The sequence below is a fragment of the Nomascus leucogenys genome, chromosome 7b (genome assembly GCF_006542625.1).
Source record: "Nomascus leucogenys isolate Asia chromosome 7b, Asia_NLE_v1, whole genome shotgun sequence".
Classification (NCBI taxonomy): Eukaryota; Metazoa; Chordata; class Mammalia; order Primates; family Hylobatidae; genus Nomascus; species Nomascus leucogenys.
Window position 1 is genome coordinate 49,628,334 of NC_044387.1, and position 25,196 is coordinate 49,653,529.

Here is a 25,196-nt window from a genome sequence, read left to right on the forward strand (position 1 = left end):
TGCCTCTCAGTGGACCTTGGGGACCTGGACACCTCTTTGAGCCTCCCGTTCCTGACTTAGAGGTCAATGGAAACTCAGGTACTTATCTCACAAGGCAGCTGGAGGTGGGTACGGTGCCTCACAGTACACTGTCATCAGGATTCCGCCACTGTGGCAGCCTCATCAGGACAGACATCTCCCGAGTGTGGGCCCTTCCCTCAGCTCAGGCCCCTGCTCATGCCCAGGGCTCCCCTTGCTTTGCAGGCATTTCAGGCTCAGGCTTCCTGGTTTCCTCTGTTCCTTGAGACAAACCGTGGGAACCACACTAATATTTAGTGGGCACCCAGGAGATGATGGGCCTCAAATAATAACAAAATCTCTGTGTAGACGCCTGGTTTCCTGGTCTCGTTTCTTGGCTGGGCCCTGTCTGGCAGGAGTCAGGAAAGCCTGCAGTCGGCACCAAACACATGCCTCACTTCCGGGCTCAGACAGGAAGCTTCAGAGCATGGGAAGCACCTGAGCTTGCTGCCTCACTCCGTCCCAGCGTCCCTGACGCAGGCTGAGCCTTCGCTGCACATGGGCTCCACCCTACTAGGAGGTGAAGCTTAGGAGATGGGTGGGTGCCCATCCTGGAATCTTTATAGAACAGGAAGGCTATAAAGAAGGTCAGAGGGACCAGCATGGGACAGTGTGGTGCTGATGGACCAGCAAGTGAGGCAGGAGCTGTACTGTGGGTTTGTCCCTAGACCAGAGGCCTGCAGCTCTCAGAGATGGGGGACAAGAGGCTGAAGAACCACAGATGGTTACAAAGTCAGGACCCTGGCCAGCTGAAGTTGATGAGAGGAGGCCAAACCCAGAGAAGAGCCTCATATTTGGGTCTGAAAGATCAACTGCAGAGGAGGCAGTGGGGAAAGGTGGTGCCAGGCCAGGAGCCCAGTCTTGTCCTCTGACCTAGTGCCCAGCCTGGCCCCCGGTGCTTGCCTGGTGACCTCGGGAGCCTGTGTCACAGCGGTGCCTGCACTCTTGCAGCCTGGAGTGCAGACAGGTGGGCAAAGTGGCATCCTGACACTCAAATCACCACCACTGAAAACAGAGCCGTCTATTTGAGGCTGTAGCTCTGGAAACTGTGACTCAAGCATGCATATGGGAGGCATGAAGCCCCAGCATGCCTTCTGCTGGCCTCCAGGGCCTGGCCTCACAGCCCTCTGACCTGTCCATATTCTGCTCACCCTGCAAAACATGACTGGCTGTGCCTCCTGCACCCATCTGACCTTTGTGGGCTCCCCTGGGTCCTCCTGCCCTTGGTGGATGTGGCTCTGTTCTCCTTCCTGGCCTCTCCTGGCCTGCATGGGGTTTTGCCCTCCCTAGCCTGGCAGGGTTAAACATTGTCCTGGTACAGCCCACCTGTGGATCCTGGGCCACTGGGGCAGAGCTGGATGCAGCTTTGGAGTCATGTGGCCCTGCCCCACAGTAGTGCATCACCCCCTTGTCCTGCAGTGACTTCCTCCATCAGCCTGACCCTGGATTCAGAGGAGCTGCCTCTGCCAACCATGACCCCATGGCAAGGGGGAGGGCTTCCCACTTTACGTATGGGGCCCAAGGCCTCAAGAGGGGCTGACTCGCCAGGGTGCAGTTGACAGCCTGGTATTTTCCAACTGCCACAGTGTCCTCTTCTGGCAAGAAGCCCTCCTTGCCTTCACCTCTATGGCTGCCAAGGCAGCCATGGGGGCCGGGGCCGGGGAGAGGGAGGCAGAAACACACCACCATTCACTGCTGTGATGCCAGCCCAGGGTTACAGTGCCCATCCCGCTCTCTCCAGGGCCTGCTTACCAGCAAGATGGCACCTCCTAGGAGGCTGGGGTTTGTCTGCACATTTATTTATATAAATAACACGGATCAGACAGTTCCCGTGAGAAGCTTGTGCAATGGCGGGAATCTCACTGCTTGGCGTCGGGGAATGGTGAGGTGATTTGTAACCAGGCCTGTCAGCCACCAGGCAGCTGGATGCAGTCCCTGGGGTGGTGTGGAAGTCATTTCCTGGCCATTTGTGACAAGAGAGCTCCTGCTCAGACAGGTCCAAATAGACTTGCCATTGTGGAAGGGACTCTGCCCCAGGCCGTGGCTTTCTCACTACAGCAGGGGAGCTGACAGCCCATCCCTAAGGGGCTTCCAGCTTGCTGGCCTGTGGGTCTGGGGTATTTACCCTGAACGTGGCTGCCAGGCTGCTGGCCAGACCAGGTCCAGCACCTGGAAGGACATTCCCAGGTCAGCGGCCGGGGCAAGGTGGGGAGTGGAGAGGAGCCTGCGCCTGATTAGTTGTGGGGGTGGTGAGGCCTCTCACTCGTGATTCTCCACCAAGGTTCTCCTGGTGACACAAAGGGGCAGATGCCCCTGGCCATGAACACGGGGTTTGGGGTTTACTCACTGCCGGTGTGTGCTGCACCTTGGACAAGTCATTTCCTTTCTCTGGGCCTCAGTTTCGTCATCTGTACAATGCTGGGAATGTTGTGAGAAGGCACAAAGGTGCTGACATGGGAGGAACCCAGAGCTGCTGGGCCTTGCCCTGTGGCTACCACTGGTACCCCAGTGGGCCCTCTCCACGCCACACCCACTGTGATTCGCCTTGGCACTGGGATGTCCTCTCACCTGCGAGGTCTCATCGGAAGACCTGTCTCCCTCTGTCCCAGCATGAGGCAGCTAAGGGAAGGCTACCCAAATGCAGGGCCAGCTCAGTGGGACGGAGTGGGAGAGGTCTCGACACTGCAGATGGGGATTCAGCCAGCAACACTTCTTTGCTGGCCACAGGGCCCAGGTCAGCCTGGCTCTTTGGGAGGCTCCTGTGGCCTCTTAGCCCGGAGATGCAATAGCCGATGTGACGAATGGTGGATGTGTTTCCATCCCGCCTGCAGCCACGTGGACCTTACTTAAAACATACCGTGTCGGCACCTCTGGCTCGGCCCCTCTCTCATTCCCCATCAGGCCAGTCTCCTTGCAGTTGGTCCCTCTGTTTGTGGGGCACAGAACAGCCCCAAGTACCAGGCTCTTCCAGTTACCAACGTTCTTGGGTAACAGGTCAGGCCCTCAGTGCTGGGTCATGGGAGGGCTGCCTTTGGCTTCCTGCATCCCAGCTGGATGGGACCTGACACGGACACTGGAGTCTGGCTCCTGTACTTTGGAGCTGAGGCGCACAGATCCCCCAGCAGGTGCGTACATATTCCAGCATCAGCCTCCTGCTGGTCTGAGAGCTCATGGGCCTGCAGTGGGAGAGGGAACAGAGGCATCCTCCAGGCTTCTTCGTCTCAGCCAGGGGCCTGTCCCCCTCCCAGGTGTGGCATATTTGCATTTTAAGAGGCCTCTGGGCTGGGGGCCTGTTTTTGGAGTTAGCATCCCTTTGTCACAGCCTAAACACCTCCCCACACCCCACCCCTTCCCCATCAGGCACTCACGGCTTTCCAGCTAATGACATCCAAGGCAGCTGTGTGGGACAAGTGCCTGGGCTGGGGGTGGAGAGGTGAGAGGCTCGTCCAGGGCCTCACACGTTCTGACCCCCCAGTCCATTACACCCCGCCTTGACAGACATCTACAGTGCTGAGTACCGCAGCCCATCCTGCGCTGTGGTTGCAGCTCCCTGAGGAGCCCGGAGTGGGATATCCTTCCTGTCCCTGCCTCACAGGCCACCACAGGTGTCCTGCTAAGACCATGGTCCTGCACGTGGTAGCTCAGTGACCACCTGGGGACCAGGGACTGGGGCGGGTGGGAGGGACACTGGCTTGCTCTGAAGCGCTCTCCCTCCTGCACTGCAAATGTCCTCAGGTGCCCTGTCACAGGCCCGTAGCCACGTCATCCCCTCACTGCACTTCTGGACCCCTCAGGCGGACAGGCCAGCCCTTCATGACCCAGGTAGTCTTTCTCCCTCTGCACCCCCAGTCCCACCTCCAAGTTACTCCTCGTTCCCACAACTCACTGTGCCTCGAGCAGGCCAGTGGCCCCCAGAAGGCCCCTCAGCCCCTCACCTGGCAGCCTGTTGCCCTGTGCCCCTCAGTGAGGAGACGGAGGTCATGGCAGCTTCACAAAACAAGGCTTCCCCAGGCAAACGCACACACAGACATGGTCCTGGGCACATGGTGAGCACATGACAGAGGCTGGCACGTGTTTGACTGTTTTGTTGTCTGCTGTGGGACCCCAGTGGCCTCGGGGCCCATCTGGCACATGCGCCGCACCTTCCTGGTATGCTTGGCGTGGCCCAGGCCCTCAGCCAACCGCACTGCCTTGTCATCTTCACACACGGCCCAGGGGGCAGGGGGATCAGGGTGGTGATGATGACCACCACCCTCCCCTTGCACAGATGAAGGAATGAGTAACTCTGCTATGAAAACTTGAACAGAATTTCCTGAAGTGAGCAATCATGTACTGTGCTTCAAGTAAACTGAGGTTTAGAAAATAAACTGAAAAAGACCCAGTCAAAATGGCTCAAACATGAGCCCTGGCCCCCAACTTCAGGTGGGGCCCCTCCATTTGCAGGGGTGGCCAGCAGTGCTCAGGGCCTCATGCCTGCTTCACGCATCTTCTGCCTTAGGGGTCACCGAGGCATCACTGGGGTGCAGGCCACCCTGCAGGGTAACCCCACCTTCCTGTTCTAGGAAGGGGTATGTTCTGGGCCTCCTCCTTGCTCCCCTCTGGGCAACCTAAGACCCCCTCCAGGAGGCCAGACGCACTCCCAGATTCCCATGTCAGCTCCCAGCAGGTAGGCAGTCCTCAGGGACACTGGTCTTGTCCAACCCCTTCTCAAACCCTGACCCTTGCACACACCCCAGAGATGGTGGGACTGTCACCTCCCTACTCTGGATCCACGCAGCCCCAAATCACACTGGTTTGGGGGCAGCCACATGCAAACACCTACTTAGGCTGAACATACACCATCAGCTCAGAGCCTTGTCACATACCTCAGCTAGGTGAGGACCCCCGGACTGTGCTGTGTTGGGGAATAGGTGGGTGGTGCCAGTGTGACATGGCCACATGGCTGGGGAAGGCTCTGTACTGACCCATCTGGTCTCCCTGTCCACTCACTCTCCACCAGGTCCCTTACTCCACAAGACCCCATGCAGTTTGCTGTGGCCACAGCACAGAGCAAGGCCAGCTGGCCCAACTAGGGGCCTCAAACCTCACATAAAATGCAGGTGACATTAAGGTTTCAGCTCTTCCTGGAACCAGCATCATCCCTGGGACACAGATGACCTGGAACCCCCAGCCCTGCCAGCTTCTGAGATGCCTTCATGGCAGTCCCCACCGCCCTCTCCCCTTCCTCGCCTCCCTGGGCAGAGGCTCTCCAGGTGCTCTTGCATGAGGGATGGAGGGAAGCAGACAGCCTTGCTCTCAACAAGGTGGGTGAGGACAGGCAGGAGGAAATGCTGGAGCTAGTGTGGCAGCTGCGGAGTGGCCAATGCAGGCCCAACCCCCTGCTCTGCCAGCTGCCAGCTGTTCTGAACCTGTCCCCCCTCCAAAAAAATAACCATACACACACAGAATATGTAAGCATACTTCCCTCGTGAGGGGGCTGAGGGCTGAAGTGGGATACACACGGACAGCTTAGTCCCCACGCCCAGGCACAAGTGACTGTGTGCAGCTGGCACTGCTGCAGATAGTGCTGGCCAGCTATAACTCTTGACAGGTGACACACCACAGGAATGCAGGGGGCGAGGGGTGATACAGGAGCAGAACGTTTTGACTGGACCTCTGGGGGCTGAGGGGAAGGGAAGGCATTGCAGGAGGGGCCGGCAGAGGCACAGAGGCACGGAGATGCGGCCGCATTGCTGGGAAGGGTGGGGCCGGGGCTGGTCTGTCCCACCCTGGGCCTCAGTTTCCTCATCTGTAGAACAAGTTCTCAGTTCTGTTACAGACTGAGAAGCTCAAGTCAGCCCACTGTAGAAAAGCTGGGAGTGTTCATCCGAACCGTGAATTCAGCTTTTCATGCTGAGAGCAGAGCTGTGGGGCTGGGTTGTGGACATGAATGCACTCCATTCACCACAGACAGGCCAGCCCTGCGGCCACCCAGCCTGCAGCTGAGCCACCAGGCCTGACCAGGGCCACCAAGTACCAGGCTCTGAGGGCAGTGCCCTGACTGAGGGGCTGAGGCAGAGGTTTCATACGGAGATGAGCTTCATGCTGTCACCTTTCACAAAGTACCGGCCAAGCCTCTGACCCCTCTGGACCTCCCTTTGTGGTGGAAGCTTGGGGACACCTTGGTGGGGCTGCCTGTCTGCTGGGCAGGGTGTGGCTGGAGGGACATGGGGCACTGCTGACACAGTGACCAACATGCCTCCATCGGTAGCTGGTGCCTGCCCTTGGCTGGCACTGACTGCCCATCTCCATTTCCCAGAGCTCTGTGTGATAGGCCTGGTGGGCAGGAGCCTCTGCAACCTGCCCAGGCCATCCTGAGTGCTGCCGAGGGGGTCTGGGACACAGGCATTCCCAGACTTCTCTATCCGATCATGCGCCGAGGTCCTGGCAGGTGTACCGAGTGGAGGGACCTGTGGTGTTGGCCCCCTGTGCTAGATGCATCTGCAGCTGTGGAACAGGGAAGGCACCAGGGGAAATCCACTCCAAGGATGGTATCAGTCACTAAGCAAATAGCTTATTCGCTTGCAACCCTGTGCTTCCCCAGCCAGTCCTGGAATCCTCATCAGGAATTCCTGAGTTCACTTCCCTTTTGGGGAAGCTTGTAGGTGCAAGCTCTTGGCCTACATCTACCCTCAGGCCAAAGGGGTATGGGCAGGAGGCTATCGGAGACAGCTCAAGGTGGTGGCAGCAGCTGGGAGCCAGTGTGTGAGGGGTTGATGGGACTATGACACAGGGAGGCGGTGCTGGCCAGAGTGCTGGGGTGGGAGCTGGGGTAAGATCTGTGGGAAAGAAGGATGCTGGGACCAGCAGGGCCTTGCCTGGGCACAGGGCCAGGTGGCGCTGGGGCCCCAGCTGTTGTAAAGATGCAGTTTAGCCAACGTTAGAACACTCAGCTGTCTTCCCAGGGGAGTTGCAGCCACAGCAGGCACCAAGTCCAGGCAGCTGTCTAACATGTGTCTTCTTGGCCAGGGTCAGCCGCAGGGCCAGGGTGCTAGCCTGGAGGTGAGCCCTGTGAGGTTCCAGGCAGAGGGGGCTGCTATGCTCACAGCAGGACCCCTTCTTCTGGTAAAATGGGCCATGTCAGATCTGAAAGCTGGATGTTCCTATCAGAATGCTCCCTGCTCCTGGTCTCTTGGCTGGTGTTCCATGGCACAGCACAGCATGGGGTAGCTCTGCCCAGCTGGAGCTGTGGGGTCCCCAGACCAGGCCCCTGCCTTCCTGATGGGTCCACACTGGCCACCTTGCTCCCTGCAGTCAGGTCCCTATCCCCACTGAGGGTCTTCTGTGCTTCAGGATCTGACCTTGGTGTCTGTCTCTGGACTCTCCTGGCCAGGTCCCCACTGCAGCCAGTCTGCAGGTCGCAGCTGCACTGTGCTCACCTTGAGCACTTGCCATTCCCACCCCGCTGGTGTTTGTCCGATGCTCCCTTTCTCAGGATGTGGCCCTGTCCTTGCTGGAGAAGGGGGTCTCCCTGCCACAGTCCCACCCTGACTCCACCAGAAGCTCAGCCCAGCCTCCTGCTAAGTGTCCATCTCGCCCTCCTGCCCTGGCCACAGACCTGCTGTGCCCAGGGCTGTCGTACCCCTGGTTGTGGTCATCTGGCCTCCTGGCTGCACCCTGGCATGCTCCCCGCACCTCTTCAACCACATACCTGGTGGAAGGCATTACCAGTGACCAGGTCCCTGGACCTCCCACGGTCTTGGGAGGCAAAGAGCAAACGGCCTGGTGAGCACTGGGCCCTACAGCCTGGTGTGCTTGGGGCGGGGCTGAAGGATGCCTCTTCTGCTTCCTCTAGAGACCCCCAGGCAGGGCCTGGGGCTGTGGCAGCTGGGGAAGCAGAAGGGCCCCTCAGAAACCAAAAATGCAGCTGGGAGCCTCTTTCTTGCTGCTGGGAGAGAAGTGAGGCCTGGGGGTCAGGCAGCCCTCCTTTGGGCTGCGGGGTGAAGACAGGAGGCTGAGGGTGCCTGTGTTCTGGCCCTCCTGGTCCCTGCATGAATGCCAGAGGCAGTGCTTGTCCTTTCCTGGTTACCCCCAAGGCTCCAGTCTTGCTGTGGATGAGACTAAGGCTGCAAGGGACAGAACACTGGTCTAAGTATGGGAACCTGGGCACCAAGCTCCCTGGCTTCTCAGAACATGCTCCTAGTGACATGCTCTGTGATCAGACGCCTCTGGTTTGGAAATAAGGAGCACCTTGGTTTCAGGGAGCCCACTGTCCGCTGCCACCGGGATCTGAGGACTGTCAGGGAACAGGGTTGTCACAAACAGGGTTAAGTCCAAAGGGGCTTGCCCTGTGGAGCCTGGCTGCTTGCCCACAGCCCTGCTGGCTCCCTGAGGAAGGGGCCTGGGAGGTACTGGCTGTCTTGTGTTCTGGAACCTCATTCTCCCACCAAATTGCAGTGAGACCCTGGGCATGTCACTTCTGCTCTGGGCCGCAGCTCCTGCCTCAGTAAAATAAGCTGTTTGTCCAAGATGGTCACTCGGTTCTACTAAAGTGACCTTGGGGGACCCTGGAGTGCTTTAGTGTCTCTGGTGCAGCTGGCACTGGCCTGAGCCTCACCTCACTGGCATCACCACTGACCTCAGAGAAGCCTGTCTTGGCATCTCTGTTTCCAGAGGCCCCAACACATCACATGCGGACAGGGCCCTGTCCCAAGCATTCGAAACTTTTCTGGGCCTCTTTGCCGCTAGGCGGAACCGAGTCCAGTGCACTTGCCTCTGTCCCCTGGCCTGGGCTTGGAGATTTGTGGCCGTACCCCCTGCTTGGTACACAGCCAGCCACGTCACAGGAGAGCCTCTCTGGCTCTGCCACTCTCCACCTTCCCTGTCCTCAGGAGTGTAGGATGCATGACAGGTAATGGGACTGGGAGACAGAGGGGCAGACAGACAAAAACCAGGCAGACAGTGAGGCCACTCCCCGGCAGAGGCTCAGTGTGAGAGCAGGTGGAGGAGGAATGAGTCATTCCTGCTCACGCTCACAGGGAAGGTGCGCAGGCCCCTCAGCGACTGATGATCGCCTGCTGGAATCCCAGTGCTATCCTGCCCCCTCATTCGAAGTGGCTCTGAGGCAGCGCCCCTGTGCTTGGTTCACCCAGCACCTAGATGGAATCGTCGCTGACCCCAAGTGGACAAGAAGACAGACAACATGGTGCAGCTGCCCAAAGAAAGATGGTGGGCAGGGAGGCCTGAGTTGCCCTGTGTGCTCGCCAGCCTCAGAGTGTGGTGGGCCCTTGGGTCCTTCCCAACACTGAGCTCTCAGGAGTCAATGACAACAGCTGCCTCCCAGGCCAGCTGCTTCCTCCCTCTGCTGAGCTTGGCATGAACTCTCTGCAGACGCACTGCTGCTTCCATGACAACCAGGGCGGACACCCTCACCCTCAGAGTCTCATACCACAGCAGACCAGTGGCAGGTGAAGCTGCTGACCCTTGAGCTGGGGCAGGTGCCCACAGGGGCACACAGCCTGGTTAGCCAAACACTGTCTACTGCCCATCTGCTCAGGTGGTGGGAGAGGGTCTCTGGGAGCGAGGGTACCCTGCTCTCCCTCTGTCTCTTTAAGGACCTGGATTGCTGTGCCCTGAGAGACAGGGCAGTGGGCAGGGGAGAGGGGAGGACCTCTGGTGACCTGTTCCTGGCTGGAGCACCATGGGTGGGGTGGGCCTCCTGGTGGGAGGGGAGGCATCCTTGTTACTGAAGGGGCACTGGAGGGAGGGCCCCACAACGTGGCTCGCTCTTGTCACCCTGTGGCCTCGTCAGTCTGGACTTCCTCTTGTGTGGGGGCTGCCATGATGCCCTCCAGTTCTGTTCACCTCCGAGAAGTGACTGTGAGAGGCTCCTCGGCTCACGAGGCTCAAAACATTTCCATTCTAGATGTGGAAAGTGGTGCTCAGAGGGGTTACCTGGCTTGCCTAGGCCCCTCTGCCTGGCCCACTACCCTTGCCCCAAGGAAAGCACCTGACAGCCCGAACCACCCCTCAGGCCTGGTCATCCTCCCACTGCTACTAGGCTCAGGAAATGGGGAGGTGTCTGGGAACAGAGCTGGATGACCAGGGTCACTTACAGTCCAATCTGGTTCGTGCTTCCCACTTCCTCCCGCAAACCTCAATGCTACCTTGACAGATTGGAGAATTGGATTGCGGGTTAATGACTCAGTGAGCTCCTGCCTGTTCCTGGAGCCAGTCTGCGGGGACAGCACAGGGCACATGGTGCTGATGGCCAGCCTCAGGAACTGGGAGGTGGGGGGCGCTGGTGCCTGCTCAACTGCTGGGTCCTGCCTCCCAGCGGAAGGCCTGCCTGTGGTCTGAGCCTTCTCTTGCAGGGCAACCACCATTCCCACAGCTTCCAGGGCTGGGGCAGCTGTTTCCACTCCTCCAGCCTGGCCTTTAACACCGAACCCTGCTGCCCCCGTGGTTCTGTGAGCATCTGAGATGCTGAGGGAGACAGGCTCGTCCCTGCCTGCATGGAGGTCTCTGTTCCAGCTTGAACACCTCAGCTCCTGGCACCCATTCTCCGCCACTCCACAGCTCTCAACTCCACACTGCTTCATCCTCGTGTCTCCTGGCCCAGCCACAGGCCTCCCAAGTGTAGGCCCTGGGTACCCGTGCTCTGGGGTCCCCTTGGTTTTGAGACCCTCACTTGGCTCAGCATCCACCCCTCTCCTGTCTGACTCCCTTTCTCCCAGGCTCACTTCAGATTCAGGACGCCCAAAAAGACCTGAAAGGAGCAGCAGCTGATCCCTTAACAAGGCAGGGTGCAATCCTAAAGGGTGGGGGCAGAGCTCGGGGCCATGGGAGGGCAGGCCCACCCTGGCCTCTGGATGCCAGCAGGGCTGGCTCCGTGGCTTTGGTGGGGCTGCCCTCAGCTCTGCTGCCAGGCCCACTTGGGCTGCCTTGCTTCTCCTTGAACTCTACCTTACCCCAGAGGCTCGGGTCCTGGTAGCCGTGAAACAGCAGTTATTCTGGGTGACAGTGAAGTGCGTCACAAGAGAAACGTGGTCAATAGGTCTTCCAAGGAGGCTGGAGCTCACTATCTCCCACCCAGGCACTGTCCAGGCCTTATGAAGATACTGCTCTTCCTGAGATGACATATCGGATATGGAGCTGAGCTTCAGGCCCAGCTTCCCCTGGAAGCCTCCATGCCTTCCTAGCACCTTTCCTCTGGACCCCTGCTGGTCACCCTCAGACAATTCCTAAGCTCCTGCAGTGTGCACAGCCTGTCTCCTGCCTCGAAGGACAGAGAAAAGCATGGCAAAACCCTGACTTCAGAGTACTGAGTCCCCAAAGAGGGACACCACCTCTCCACCAGGCAGAGGGTGCTAACACTTGGGGTGGCCAGCACCAGGCTGTGTCAGCCAGAGAGCAGGTGGAGCTGACTCCTGCCTGGGGAGAAAGGTCCCAGGCCATGACACAGCCTACCAGGCAGGAAGCTGGGGCCCTGGGACATCGCATGCAGAGGGCCCAGTTTTGGGCTATGGCTCTGAATTCTGTCCCATGAGGGCACCTCCTGGACAATCTCCTTCCCATTCCACCACAGTCATGTCTGCTCAGGATCCATCTACCTGCTTCTGCTCTGGGGCTGCCCCCTGTGCAAACCCTCCAGTGCCTTCCATGGCAGGCTGTGTAATCCAGGCCCCTCCCGGCTCATCTCCTGACTCCTGCTCCCGTCTCTGTCGCCTCGAGGCCTTTGCTGTGCTACCCTGCACGGGCTGCTCTTTTGGGTTTGTGTAGCTGGTCAGCTACCAGACTTCTTCACTTGAAGTAAGCCCTAGTCACAACCCCAACCCTTTTAATCTGCTGCACAGCTTTTAGCACCATTGGCCCCTGTTCTCATTGCCCATGGTCTGCCTATGAGCACAGTGCTGTCTGCTTGGGGACTGCTCTCCCCAGCTCTGCCCAGCATGCGGTGGATGGCAGGCAGGGCCAGATGGCACATGCTGCAGGTGTTTGGTGTGGCAGCTGTGTATAGGGGCAGGGGTTGGGATTGCCTGGCTGCTCCCCACCCGTGTGCCCCTGGCCCCACCCTTCTGCACAGATGCACCTGCTCCTGGCCCACAGATGGGCTGGATCAGGGCGGGGGGCACAGGCCTCACACCCAGACCTGCTGCTTCTGTGGATGCCTAGGGTGTGGCTGGGGTGGGTGATGGGCACCTATAGGAGGCTCTGAAGGGACTCGGGCTGGGCCTCCCTCCCCTGCAGCAGGCCCTGCCCTGGGCTGGCCCTCCAGTGACAGCTGACCTGTGTCCTTCCTCACTGTGGCTTCGTCGGTCAATGGGTCAATCTGGCAGAACAGACTGAAGAGGCATTTGATAAGTAGGTGCTCTTCCGGCTTTAAAACAATCAGGAACTATCTGATCCTGTATTCTGGCGAATGAAGCTGTGGGTTTTATTTTCATACCCTGTGGCCAACCCCCTGGGGTTCTGTGTGCAGAGGCCCTAGGACCCGACTCCACTGTTGCGCTCCCTCGGTGGGTTCCAGTGCTTCTTGCTGGAACACTGCTTGGGACCCCTGCCCCTGCCTCAGCTTCTGCTCCCTACACCCCGGCTGCTGCCACCTGCAGACAGAGGCCCCCAGTTCACAGGACTTGCCTGGCTGAAGTGGAGACTCTCGAGTGGCACAGAAGGATTGACAATCTGGGGTGGCCACAACTCCTGCCCTCAGACACTCTCAAGCCCTGGGTTTTCATGAGGCCCTCGACTTTTCCCTGGGGATAAGAAAGGCCACCGCTCCTGCCCACCTGCACAGGGCTGCTCAGCTGCCCATGCAGGCAGCTCAGGAGGGCACGAGCAGCTTGGGAGGGGCCCATTTTACAGAGTACTCAGGCCTGTAGGTCCCAGGCCAGCGACAGATGGGGCTCCTCTGGGATGGGGGCCAAGGCAGGGGTGTGTTCCGGCCGAGTCCAGAAGTCAGAGCCTCTGCTTGCCGGTGGCCCCCTCCTCCCTGCAACTACGCCTGGTGACAATTGTAGTGCTCATAGTAACAGCACCAGCCAAGCCTGGCACTTCAAACAGCAAGGGCTGTTTAAACAAGATAACAGGCTGCCGCTAAAGCCCTAGCTCAGGCCCTAATGGCCTGTAAAGCCCTTGCTCTGAACCTGCCAGAAACAGCTGAGCGTGCTGCTCCCTGCCTCCCGTAGCAGTTCGGCTTTGCCACCTTGCCTGGGCAGTCCTGTCTGCCCTCCCTGGTTTCCCCATGTGTGCAGTGTGGAGGGGGTGGAGTGACTTGTAGTAATGGCAAGGGTGGCTGCTTCCCAGCCCTGCCCATTCCCCTGGGCAGCGGCGGGACCTCCAGGTCAGAAGGCCCCCCCACCGACTTTGCCACAGGGACAACTTTTCCTGAAACCGGGGTTTCCTCATCTGTGTGGTGGGGACCCCCTTTGGGCTGGGAGGCTTAGAGGTTGTGCATTCAGTGCACCAGCACGCCCTGCACCAGGCTCTGCCAACTGCTCACGTCTCTGGGCCTTCCATTTCCACTATTCTGTTGTCAGCCAGCACACACATGTTATCCTACAGCCTAAGCCTTCAGAGTACTTCCAGAACTGCCCTACCTCCTCACTAGCCAGGGGAGGGACGGGAGCTCAGGAGCTGTGCTGCTGGGCCAATCTCCACCTGGGCAGTCCAGATGGACACAGGTCCACGACTACCCTGGGCCACAGCCAGGCCGGGGCCCAGTGTGAGATGGAGACGGTGCTGTACACAGAGCACTTTCTCATGCCTCAGCTGGGCTTCACTCACTGGGCAGAGCTCTTCTAGAAGTCTGTGTGCAGCCTCCAGGATGTTGGCACCCCTGTCCAGCCCTGCAGGTGGGTGGCTGCTGTTCTCCAGCACAGGACCAAGGCACCACCCCCCTCACCCTCATGTCACTCTGTTTTGCTTTTTGCTCTCACCAGATCTCAACTATCACTGACTTGCAGGGTCTTAGGTCCAAATGGGACCCTCTGTATTCCCAGAGGTGTTGGTCAAAGTTGCTGAGGAGGCAGAGCCTCAGGGTAAGTGTGATATGTGGCGGGCGTCACGTGACTGGAGGCGGTGCCTTAACAATACTCAAAGACTCCCAGTCCCAGGACAGAAAATTCCAAGATGGTGGGAGCATTTGCTCTGAAAGGGCCTGGAGCTCCTGTGTCCTGCTCCCTGGTTTCACACCCAGACCCAGAAAGGGAGGCCGTGGGCACCCTCAGCACCTGGGTCCCACCTGCTCTCACCTTGACCCCATATGCTCTCCTGCCCAACTGGGAGGACTGGCCTCTTCCAAAGCCCCAGTCCACTTCTGTTTCAGCTAAGAACTGTCTCCTATTTGTTTTTGTGTTAAATTTTGCTGCTTTTAAGTAATCCGCACCCCTACTCCACACCAGCCAGCGTCAGTCGCTGAAGGGAAATTAACAAACAGCATGACACAGGTGTGTTGTAGATTGGAAGCTGTCAACACAGACATAGGCCTGGCCAGGGGCTTGCACGCCATCACCATGCGAAGAAAGCAGTGTGAGAAACCCCTCCTAGTTTCAGCTCCAGAGCATCCCCAGGAACCCAAGGCCGACACCCTTGCCTGGTTTGCCTTTGCTTTGTTCAGCAAGGTGGGTGCACTCTGCACTCCTAGCCGCTGGCACTGCAGCCTCAGACCCACACCTGTAGGCTCAAGGGCTTGTGAGCCCCTCTGCAGCAGGCTCAGGCTCTTTCCTGGGAGGGACGTGAGAAACTGGGGGTAGTGGGGAGAGATCCCAGTGGGAACCTCTGCCTGTGGCCAAAAAGATGGTTTTCAAAAATATTCATCCTTTAAAAAAACGTATTTGGGTCATTACTGCTTGAGCTGGGTGGCCCTGTGGGGCAGGGACTTGCCCATAGTTACTCCTCCAGCTGGGCCAAGCTGCCTTCGAGGCTCTGGGCCCCCTTGGTCAGGATGCTGCTGTGCTCTTCCCGTGGTCACCACAGGCCAGGAAAAGGTGTGTGGGGCTGTGGCCCTGGCCGGCCTGGGCTGGGAACCTTAGGACACAAGGCCCAGGCCCCCAGTCGACTCTGGTTTCATTATTAATGAAATTAGAGAAAGTACCTGCGCTGAGGACATGTCCACCACGAGGTGTGATGAAGCAGGGATTAGAGTGAGCTGAGCCAGGCTCCTGGGCTGGCCTAAGCTTGTCCACTATCCAGACGGGAGCCACGTGCAGGGAGAAGAAGCACCTTTCACTCTGCCCTGGCCAACACTGGGTGTCCCCCCTGAGATGCCCAGGGCCATGCCCCCTAGCTGACTGTCATTCCAATCCCTCCAGAAACTAGACTGAGCCAGTGGGGCCTCGGGTGAAGAGGGCTATGCATCCGGTCAGCACAGAGCCTTGCTGCTGCATCTTGTCCTCACTGCCTGTGTTGTTCAGGGCCAGTCACAGGACTCCCCTGAGTGGCAGATCCCCCCATCTACACTGGTTACTAGGGATCCCCAAGTCAGCAAGGCCCCCAGCACTCTTAGCCTCCACCTTGGAGTCTGTTCTAGGTAGTGGAAAATTGTTTTTCACTTACTGGATTATACAAATCCCTTAAAACAATAGTAATCTGTGTCTTAAAACCCAGAGCTGTTCTCATGTGTGTGTATCGAGCAGAGCTAATGCGCTCAGGAAATTAATTACCCGCTGGCCTGGGCAAGCCTAGCGGATGCAGGTTGAGGGGATGTGGGGTGGGAAGCAGCTCTGCCCTGAAGCTCTTGGAACAGTTCAGACAGGGTATCATTGTGAGCATCCAGCCTGATCACGAGGCAGAGCAGGTGTATAAACTGGGAAAGACGCAGTCCTGGGGCTGAACCCTGGCTCCGTCATCACAGGGCGCTCAGGCAGTGACACCCACCCCAGGCCACACTAGGGATTGGACACCGTGCCTGGGACCTTGCCCTACCGGCTTGGACCTTACACCGCCTGGTCCTCCGTCACCCCGCCGCAGGGCACTGTGCATAGCTCTGTGCTCTCCATGGCCCCCCCGACAGCCCCCTCAGTCCTGCCTTTGTTGACTGTCCCCACTGCTCCCCCACAGCCTTGACTGGATTCTGCAAGGTCCAGATCAGATCACCACCGCCACGTTCATCCCAATCTGTGCAGGCCTGCTCCCAATGTCTACGCCCCCTTCTCTCCTGCAAAGTTGGTCTTTGGGACAGAGGAGGCCCCTGCTCCTGGCTTCTCTGCACCTAGAAAACTGTTTCCTAGGGCAGGCTCAGGGCCAGTCACAGAGAGCATGCAGCCAGCATTCGTAGGCACTGGGGAAGCCAGCCTGAGGCCAGCCCTGGCTACACGGGTCCTCCAGGGCCTGCTTGATGCCATCCCCAGCTGACATGAGGGAGGAAGGGATAGGGCCGCCTCTGTCCCTAGACCGTGAGTTTGTCAGGCCCAGGGCCCAAACATACTGGGTGAACAAGGGCTGCTTCCTGCATGGATGCCACAGGGCTTGTTCTCAGATGGAGAACATCAGATGGCCCCCACCTTGTGGTCTCATGTTAGCCAATCCAAGGTTGCTCTCTGTGGAGTAGGATTCTCTTAAATCTGCCGAGGAAGAGCGGGAGGGAGGCAGGCAAGTGAAGAGGCGCTCTGGCAAATTCCCTTTCTCCAGTGGGGTAAACACGAACAGACGCAACCCATGTGGCCACAGGCTCAGAGCTGGGAGTCACTGGGGAAGCACAGTCGGGGACTGAGAGACAAGGACACTGTCGGGTTCTTCAGTAAGATGGCATCAGCGGATCAATCCTGCCACACACCAGTGACTGAGCCTGGCTGGCAGACTCTCCCCGCCACGCTTGGGAGTCACTGGCTGTGGTGCACTGGTAAAGGTCTAACAACTGGCATGGAGGCGGGGGCTGGGGAGGAGTAGAGCTGTTTTGTAGCATTTGCCAATTCCTGGGGTGTGATTACTCCCACCTGGCTGATTTGAAGCCACAAATATAATGTCAAACAGCTCACAAACGTCCTGAAAATTGAAAAATTAGCTTTTGTGAGCCAGTATGAGCCAGCTCTAGCCGCTCACTGCCCTGGCATGCACAGAGGGAGGCTCTGCCACCACTAGCCCTGGGTCTCAGCACTCTCCTCTGCAGGGGGCAGCCCTGCCTGGCACGGTGCCGAAGAGAGCTCGCTTGCTCTCTCCTCCCTCCTCCCTCAAGGCTTACCAGCACTAGGGCAAGAGACTGACCCTTACCTTCCCATAAAGGAGGCCCCAGCAGAGCCCACGCTGGCTGACCTCCTATTGTGGCAGGAGCACTTGTCTGAGAGATCTGAAGAACACCATGGGCATCCCCATGGAGGTTCTGCCAAGGCACCTGGCAACATCATCATGGTGGAAGAGACAGAGTGATGGGGCTGGAGTCCTGGCTGCTGCCCTGCTGTGTTCAGTGATAGCTTGTGCCCTGGGAATGGCCTCTAGTGACACAGCAGGAGGTGACCATCATGGAGGGGTGGCTGATGCAGTGAACGACAGAGCCACCAGGTTCATGATGATGAAGAGTTGGGGGCCAAAGGAAAAGGCTCTGCAGGTAGAGCAGGTGTAGGGGCAGCCCAAGCAGCAGGGCTTGAGCCCAGGGCCCTGTCGCCTCCTGCCTTGCGGCTGACCTCTGACCAAGGACCTACCCAGGGCAAGGAGCCACTGCACAAGGCAGGCTAAGAAATGGCCCCACCCTTGGAAGCTCCCAGTGTGACAGGGAAGGAGAAGCTGCTTTTGACAGGGGCCTTGTGGCTGCATGCTCCCTGGCAGCAGAGGAAGGAAGGAGCTAACCCAAGGACTGAAGTGCTAGCAAGGGCCTCAAATAGGTGCCAGGACATGCTGCCTTCTCCACCCCTCCCTGCTTATCCCTCTCCCATCTTGGGCTTGAGCCAGCACCCCATGGGGTCACGCATAAAGCCTGGGACCCTAGGCAAGCAGATACCCATCATTCACTGAGCACTGGCCACAGGCTCAGAGTGGCTGAAGGCCCACTGAGGTGGCCGCAGCCCCAGTTAAGGCTGAGTGCTGGGCAATGAGGCAAGGGAACTTGGGCGCGGGGAGCCGGTGCTGAAGGGACGGCAGGGGCTGTTCACAAGTGTTGGTGGGGCCTCTAGGCCATGGGTGGCCCAGCTATAGGTGTGTGCCGAGCCCTCTTGAGGCTGGCCCCATCGCTGCAGTGCTCGGGAAGGATAATAGGCCCTAGAGAGGAAGCCAGGCCAAGCTTAGAGAGGGATGCGGACTGGGGATATCGTGTGGCCAGCTGAGCCCTGCTCCCAATTCCATGCCTGCCATGCGAGGTGCCATCAGGGTGCTGCTGTGGGCTTGGTCCTCTGTGTCTCCCACCCCTGTGGAGCCTCTCAAGCTGCACTGCCATGGGGGCCGTCTAGTCCTCGGGAGCCCAGTGTGCCAGCCTGGCCCTGCCTCTGGATCTGGTCAGGAGGCTCTGCTGTTCTAGGGTCATGATAACTTGAGGATGCTGCAGACAAATTGCATGTGGCCCTGGCACATTGCAAGATCAGAAGGAGCTGCTTGGGAGACCTTGTGTGTCGGGAAAAGGGCGGCAGGCCTTCTGGCTTAGAGCTATGCCCTTGACCAGGTCAGGAACAAGAGGCAGAGTGAGGCCATGTTCTGCTAGGGCTCCCTGTGGTCCTGCCACTGACTAGGCCACGAGACAAGGGGAGGAGGGGAGTGTCAACCTTGACAGCCACTCACCTCTCCCAAGCCCAGGTGTCACTGTCCTCCACTCTCCTGAGGGGAGGCTGGCTGCACAGCAGCTCCCAGGGTGGAACCCAGTCTATACCGCCAAGGCCCTTGCTGGAGAACTCCAGCACCCACAGGATGTGGGACCAGTAGGGTGAAGAGGGGGCCACTGGAATTCCCAGGGGCCAGTGCCAGGACCCTCCCTGAGAGCCAGAGTCTCAGCCCTGGGGTATGTGAAGGAATCTCTCTGAGGCTCAGTTTCCTCCTCTGCAAAGCCGGCTGGTTGAGAACACTAAAGGATATGTAAGGTCCCTTCTTAATCTAAGCCCTGGTATGCTGGGGAGAGGGTATCATTCGTGTCTGGCTATTGCCCATTTGTAATTCCCTCCTTGGACAAATATAACCAGCTCTGTCATCAATAGGTGTAAGACTGTCTTACTGGAAAGACCTTGTTTCACCCACAACACGCCATTTTATGGCAAAATGTTTAAACTCCATTTTTAAAGCACTAAAACAAGCATCCTTTTTGGGCTAAACGATAAACCACAGCGCTAGGGTGGCAGGAACATGCTGTGTTCACAGGACGGCCTTCGGCAGCCCCTCTTCAGGATACTGCACACACTCCTGTTATGGACCAGCACCCATAGGGTCTCCTTGGGAAGGGCTGAGTATCCCAGCTGCTCTGCACCCAGAAGCCAGGGCCCTGGAGCTCCAGCTCTTCCCAAGCCTACTGCCACCCGCCTGCTCCACAAAGTCTGTAGAGCACCCACTGTGTGCCAGGCCCTCTGCTCAGAGCACAGGCTGTGCCGGGTGGGTGTGGACCTGCCCTTGTGGTGTGCTGGGGCTGCTGACCTGCCCTGGAGTGGGGAGGGGTTCCGCAGGAAGCCAATGGCCCCAGGACAAGGGACCACTATCCAAGGCTGGGCAGAGGCCACCTGCCTGGAGGCTGGCTGCTCAAGCACTTGCCACCTGCAGAACTTGCCCCACAAAAGGCATGTTCTTATGTGCCCTATCCTCTGGATACCCTCACTGATAACAGGTTGACCAGCTGTCTCTCAGATAAGTGGCAGAGACACCAGGCCTCCCATGGTGCACCTTGCTGTGACCCAGCCTGCCTGTGGGGCCCAAGTGACTACTGTGGGTCCTAGATGAAAGCACAATGGGGACACCGCTGGGAAATGCTGCCTACCAGCTCTAGAAAGACAGGGCAGGTGTCCCTGGCAGCACGAGGCTTTGTGGAAATGAAGCCGTGGCTGGGCTGGTGTGACTGCCTCCTCCTTGTCCCCCAGTTCCCTGTGCTGCTGGGAGAGTTGTGCTCACCCTCATACCCGGCCCCAGCCTGAGCCTTGTGCCTGCACAGCAGGTCCATCACAGGTACGCAACAGACCCGCCGCAGGGCTGGGAATGCTGACAGCTCCGTCGGGAAATGGGCAGTGAGCTCCCTGTGGGTTTCCACATGGGAACATTTGATGCTTTACAACCAGACCTTTTAATCTTGCCTTCTGAAGGATCCCACACCATTAGGTGGCCGGCGGAGTTCATTAGCTGATCCGCAAGGGCAGAGGTTGGGCCACAAGTGCCCACCTACCCCCTCAGGTGCCTCCAGTGGGGCCAAGTGAAGACCCAGGCTCTGCTGGTCACAGCCACCTGTTTCTGTCCCTCAGCCTGGTCCCTCAGCCTGGGCTGGTAGGTGCCAGCTTCTCCACTTTGCCTTTCCCTCCTAGGGCAGCAGAATGACTGTCTTTGCTGACTGACCCTTGTGTGAATGTACTAAAGAGGAGGGGCAGAGCCTCTGCCATGGCTCTGGCTAAGTGGGAGGCCCATGGTGGGTCCTGTGACACATGGCCTCTCAGGAGCTGTCCTTGTGGACTTGAGGGCTGGGGGCCTGCCAGCGCCGGCTGTGTGCCTGAGCCTCAGTGCCTCGATCTGTGACAAAAATTACAGGGGCTGCTGCCCCACAGGATCATTCAGGGGACAGGTGCGCCAGAAAAACCCCCTTGCATTGCTGGGCTGTGTTCAGGCCTCCCATGCTGCCTGAGGAAGCCCCAGCTGGGTGTTGGGCTTGGGGGCACCGGGGTGCCTGCCACACCTGCGGGACTCGGCCCTAGTCAGGGCAAGGGTCTGCCAATTCCTTTGGACAAGGGTGGGAACCGTGGCCACGGAGGGGCGTGGCTCCGCATATGGCTCGCTGCCATGCCCCACAGACACCCTGAAATCTTCCTTCCCTGCTCTGAGGTGCTGCCCTGCACTCACTGCAGCCCTCACACCCGGGAGCCCAGAGACACTGATGTTCTCCTTGGCAACGTGCTGACGCAGAAGCCAGCGGGTGGGCCGGGGGGCTGTGGCTCCTTCGCCAGGCGTGGGGGTGGGGAGGCACTGCCAGCATCAGGGAAGATGAGGCCTTGGAAGCTGAGCATGGAAGGAGAGCTATGGAGGAGCCGTGTCCAGAGCCCCGGCACTGGGCCCCAGGGTTCATTCGGCTTTTGTGAAAACGAGCATGGCCTGTTCTTGGCTGCCTTGCCTTTGACAGGGCCCAGGGAGGACAGTTCAGCACATTCCAAAAGGAGATGGCAGAGAGTGGCAGCCCTGTGCCAGCCCCTGTGCCAGCACTGGCCCTGGCCTGGCTGGAGGTGGGCTGTCCTCACTGCCGGCACCACTCTGGGGGCCAGCCCAGCTCCGGGGCCAGCCCACCTCCGGGGCCAGCCCAGCCTGTGGGAGGAATCGTGGGAGGGGATTGTCTTTCCTCGGCGGCCTGTTTGTTTTCCATCTCCAGATATTACTGGTAGAGCATGAAAGGTCAGAATCATTTGGAATCCAGTGAAATTTCCAGCCTCGCTTGGGTTTCTCATCAAGAACTTCCTTTTCTGGTGAACAACCACTTCCCCAGGTCTGCAGAAACCAGGGTGATGGTGGTGGGTGTGCCAGCCTGGCTGCCAGCCCCTCCCTTTAGAAAGTGCCCTGAATGCCTGGAACCTCACAGGGATCCCTGAGGCCAGGTCAGTGGCTGCTGTCCCTGCCCATGGCTGCCCACCATGGCTCTCCCCAGGGACAGGCCTGGGAGAGGGAAGGCTAGAGACGTGAGGCCCCACAGAGGCCACCCAGCCCATCCAGGGCCTGCCCCGAGGAGCTCACCCACACATCACTAGATGGAGGGGTGTGCAGGTGCCGGGCTAGGTCAGAAAAGGCCTCCCAGGAGGCGCCACTTGGGATGAGACCTGAAGGATAAGGGCAGGGGGACGAGAGGCAGGGATCAGGATTGTTACAGGCTTAAGGCTGGACAGAGCAGTACTGCTGGAGCAAAACAAGCTGACCATGGCTGGAGCAGAAGGAGAGGAGAGAGAGGCAGCAAGGTGGCAGGCACAGGCCAGGCAGAGCCAAGAGGGCTGCAGGCAGGCAAAGGCCTAGCCTTGGGCCCATCTGTGCAGACCCCTGGGTCATCTCCTCACTGACAAGTTCAGAAAGCAAACATGATAGCCAAAGCCCTCCATGAAACACTGGACCAACTCAAGGCCCAGGTATCCTGCCTTTTGTGTCCAGCACACCTGTGGGCACAGCCTGTCAAAGGATGCAACTAGGAGCCAGGCCTGGCGCCTGAGGAATTTGCCATGCCTGACACTGAGTTGATGGATGAGACCAGTGGTGCAAGCCCGTGTGACTGGCAGACCCACCATGGCACTGTCCCAGGGGTCTGGCCTGAGCACCTCACTTTGCCTTGCAGCTTCTCAGCCCCAAGCCCTCTGCCCATGGCCATGCCTCATCAAGGGAACCTGACCTCACTCATCTGCTGGGATGTCCCCTCTGCCCAGAACCACACATGGGGCTGAACTCGTGGCAACCACAGGGTAAGGGGCCAGAACCTGGAGAGCACACAGATACACACTGCGAACAGGGTGGACGCAGCCACCTGCGTACACACCTGCCTGTCCGTCCGTCATTCGTTCCCCCCAGGCACACCATCAACACCTAGGCACAGTTCCAGGGAAACCCCTGATGCGAGGAGAGGAGGGAGGCAAGCCTGCCTCCCCAGCTGCCTGATGAAAGCCAAAGATCCTCTCTCTCAGAACACTCAGGCTCCTAGCACCATGGCCACCGCCTGGAGCTGTCCAGGTTCTCTGGCTGGGGCACAGGTCCAAAGCTAGAACCATTGTTGCTCTCGGCTGAACCCAAAGAATAAAGCTTGCCTTAGGACTGGGTGAAGCAAGGAGTGACCTCGGAGGCCAATGCTCCCAAGTGGGGAGGCTGGGCCCTTATCTCCCAGCATCACCCTCCCCTAGCCCCAGGGTACCTACAACTTTGTGACTCCTTGTCTGCCCCCACTCCTCCATCCCCAGGGTCAAAGGCCTCTCTCTTAAGGGCAGACTTGAAATCTGTGCTCAGGGAATCCTGCTGGGCAAGACAGCCCCTCCCTTGTCTGCCACGGCCTCCACCGCCGCTACTCCTGGCTGCGTCCCCCTTTGTGTGCTAGACCTTCTGTCTTGGCTGGGCCTGAGCACACTGCCCCGCTGTTTCGCCCGGCTCCCCACCCTCTCCAGCAACTCCACTCTCAAGCCCCCACCGCTTCGCACTGGGTCCAGGTCTCCCTCTGGCTGTGCCCATGCCACTGTGAAAGAATCCCAACACCTACTTTTACGTCGTCCCCTTTCCACCAGGACCTGGGATTATCCCTTCTAAACAGCTCTTAACCCCATCTCTGCCAGACTCTCAGGCTCAAGATGGGGTTGCAGGGGTGGCTGCTGTTCCCGGACCTACATGCTGGAAGGAGACTGGTGCTGGCAGGAGCTTCATGGATTTGCCAAACTATCACATGGATTGACTATGGATGCACGGCGGAGCCTCACAGTCTCTTGCCCTGTGGCCTCCACACCGAGTACTTCAGGCATGGGACATGACACCTGCGCTCCACACCCTGTTCTCTCTGCCCTCACCTTGCTGGAGCTGCCTCAGTTATTGTGCAGCAGGGCCAGGCCTGCACCTGGTTCCCTTTCTGGCTGCAGACTGTCCCGGACCTCGCGAGTCCTCTTGCTTCCAGGAACCCATGACAGCAGGAACAAGCAGAGGAAAACCCCCGGCCCCACTTACTGTCTGGTTATCCTCGTAGAGTTTCAGGTCGTAGCCGCTGAGCTCCACACAGAAGATGATGGCCGTGACGCCCTCGAAGCAGTGGATCCACTTTTTGCGCTCTGACCTCTGCCCCCCCACATCCACCATCTTGAAGGTGAGCTCCTTGAAGGTGAACTTGTTCTCCACGATGCCCGTGGTCATGTCCCGGGAGCGCAGGATGTCCTCGACAGTGGGGATGTAGTCAGCTGCGGCGATGCGCTCCAGGTCGTTCAGGTAGTAGGCTGCGTTGTCCTCCAGGTGGTACTCGCTGGAGCGGCTGAAGCAGGCCTGTGCCCCTGGGTCGGCCCAGAGTCGCCGCATGACGCCCAGCAGCTCGGGTGTGATCTCACCCTTGCTCTCAGCGGGGCCCGTCAGTGCAAAGAGCTGCACAGCGTCGTAGGCGCGGTCGGGGTTGTGGAAGTCGATCCTGAGGGCGGCCAGGGCCCGGATAATGCGGGTCAGCGAGTCGATGGCGTTGTAGATGATGAGGGGCTTGTACTCCTTGCAGGCCTCCAGGTTGAAGCCGCCGCTGTGGATGATCTTCATCTGTTTGACGATGGTGCTCTTGCCTGAGTTGCTGGTGCCCAGCAGGAGCAGCTTGATCTCGCGGCGCTGCCGCTGGCTCTCTGAGCGCAGGTGGCGGTCAATTCTCCGGGACCGCCGGGCTGCTTCTTTTTCCTCTGAGCTTTGCCGACATCCCATGGTCTGGCAGCAGCGGGCCCAGACAAGGAGCACGGGATGGGGCGCCTCTCCCTCTTGCCACAGGGGACGCTGAGACCAGGCAGACGAGAGCCCAGCTGCCCTGGAGGCACTCAGTGCCAGCAGGGGGGTGAGGCTGAGCCACACTGCAGCCCCTGCCCCAGAGCCTCTTCTCCAGCCGGCATGGCGCTCCGTGCAGCGGGCGGCGGCCGCCCCTCCCCACTAGTGACACTCCACCTCCCTAGTCGGCAAAGTGGCCTGATTTGCCGTAGTCATTCCCTGTCCTCAGCGACGGTGGGAAGCCGTCCGCTTGTGTCTGCCTTGGCTGCTGCCGTCTGGTTGCTGGTTGCTGTGGCGATGTTGCTGAGTGGCTGGAGGGTTGGAGGGCCAGTCGCTGGTGTGCTCCCTGCAGCCCCCCGCCTCTGGCTCCCACTGTGCATCCAGCCCTTCACCTGCCAAACACAGAGAAGAGCGTGAGCCTCCTCCCCGCGGCCCCACCTCAGGCTGGACAGTGAAAGGGAGCTCTTCTGAAAGCACAGCAGCAGAGACCGGCCTTGGAAAATGAGCCGGCAACAATCCATCCAACCCCCTCTCTTCCATGGGGCACTGCAGGGTCCACACCATGGTGTAACACATGTGTCTGCTGCTGCCTGGACAGTCTACCTGAAGCC

The 25,196-nt window shown here is 59.1% G+C and overlaps 2 protein-coding genes across 3 annotated transcripts in view; one reads left to right on the plus strand and one right to left on the minus strand.

The window, feature by feature from the left end:
• The window catches only part of RSPH14 (radial spoke head 14 homolog), an 81,892-nt gene that overhangs the window by 21,339 nt on the left and 35,357 nt on the right, over positions 1–25,196 (plus strand). The gene's annotated exons all lie outside the window — the stretch shown is intronic.
• GNAZ (G protein subunit alpha z) overlaps positions 1–25,196 on the minus strand; it is a 54,452-nt gene that overhangs the window by 4,817 nt on the left and 24,439 nt on the right. The window contains exon 2 of the mRNA XM_030815948.1: positions 23,806–24,977. Coding sequence (XP_030671808.1) covers positions 23,806–24,528 — 723 coding nt within the window. The 5' untranslated portion in view covers positions 24,529–24,977. The remainder of the gene's footprint in view (positions 1–23,805; positions 24,978–25,196) is intronic.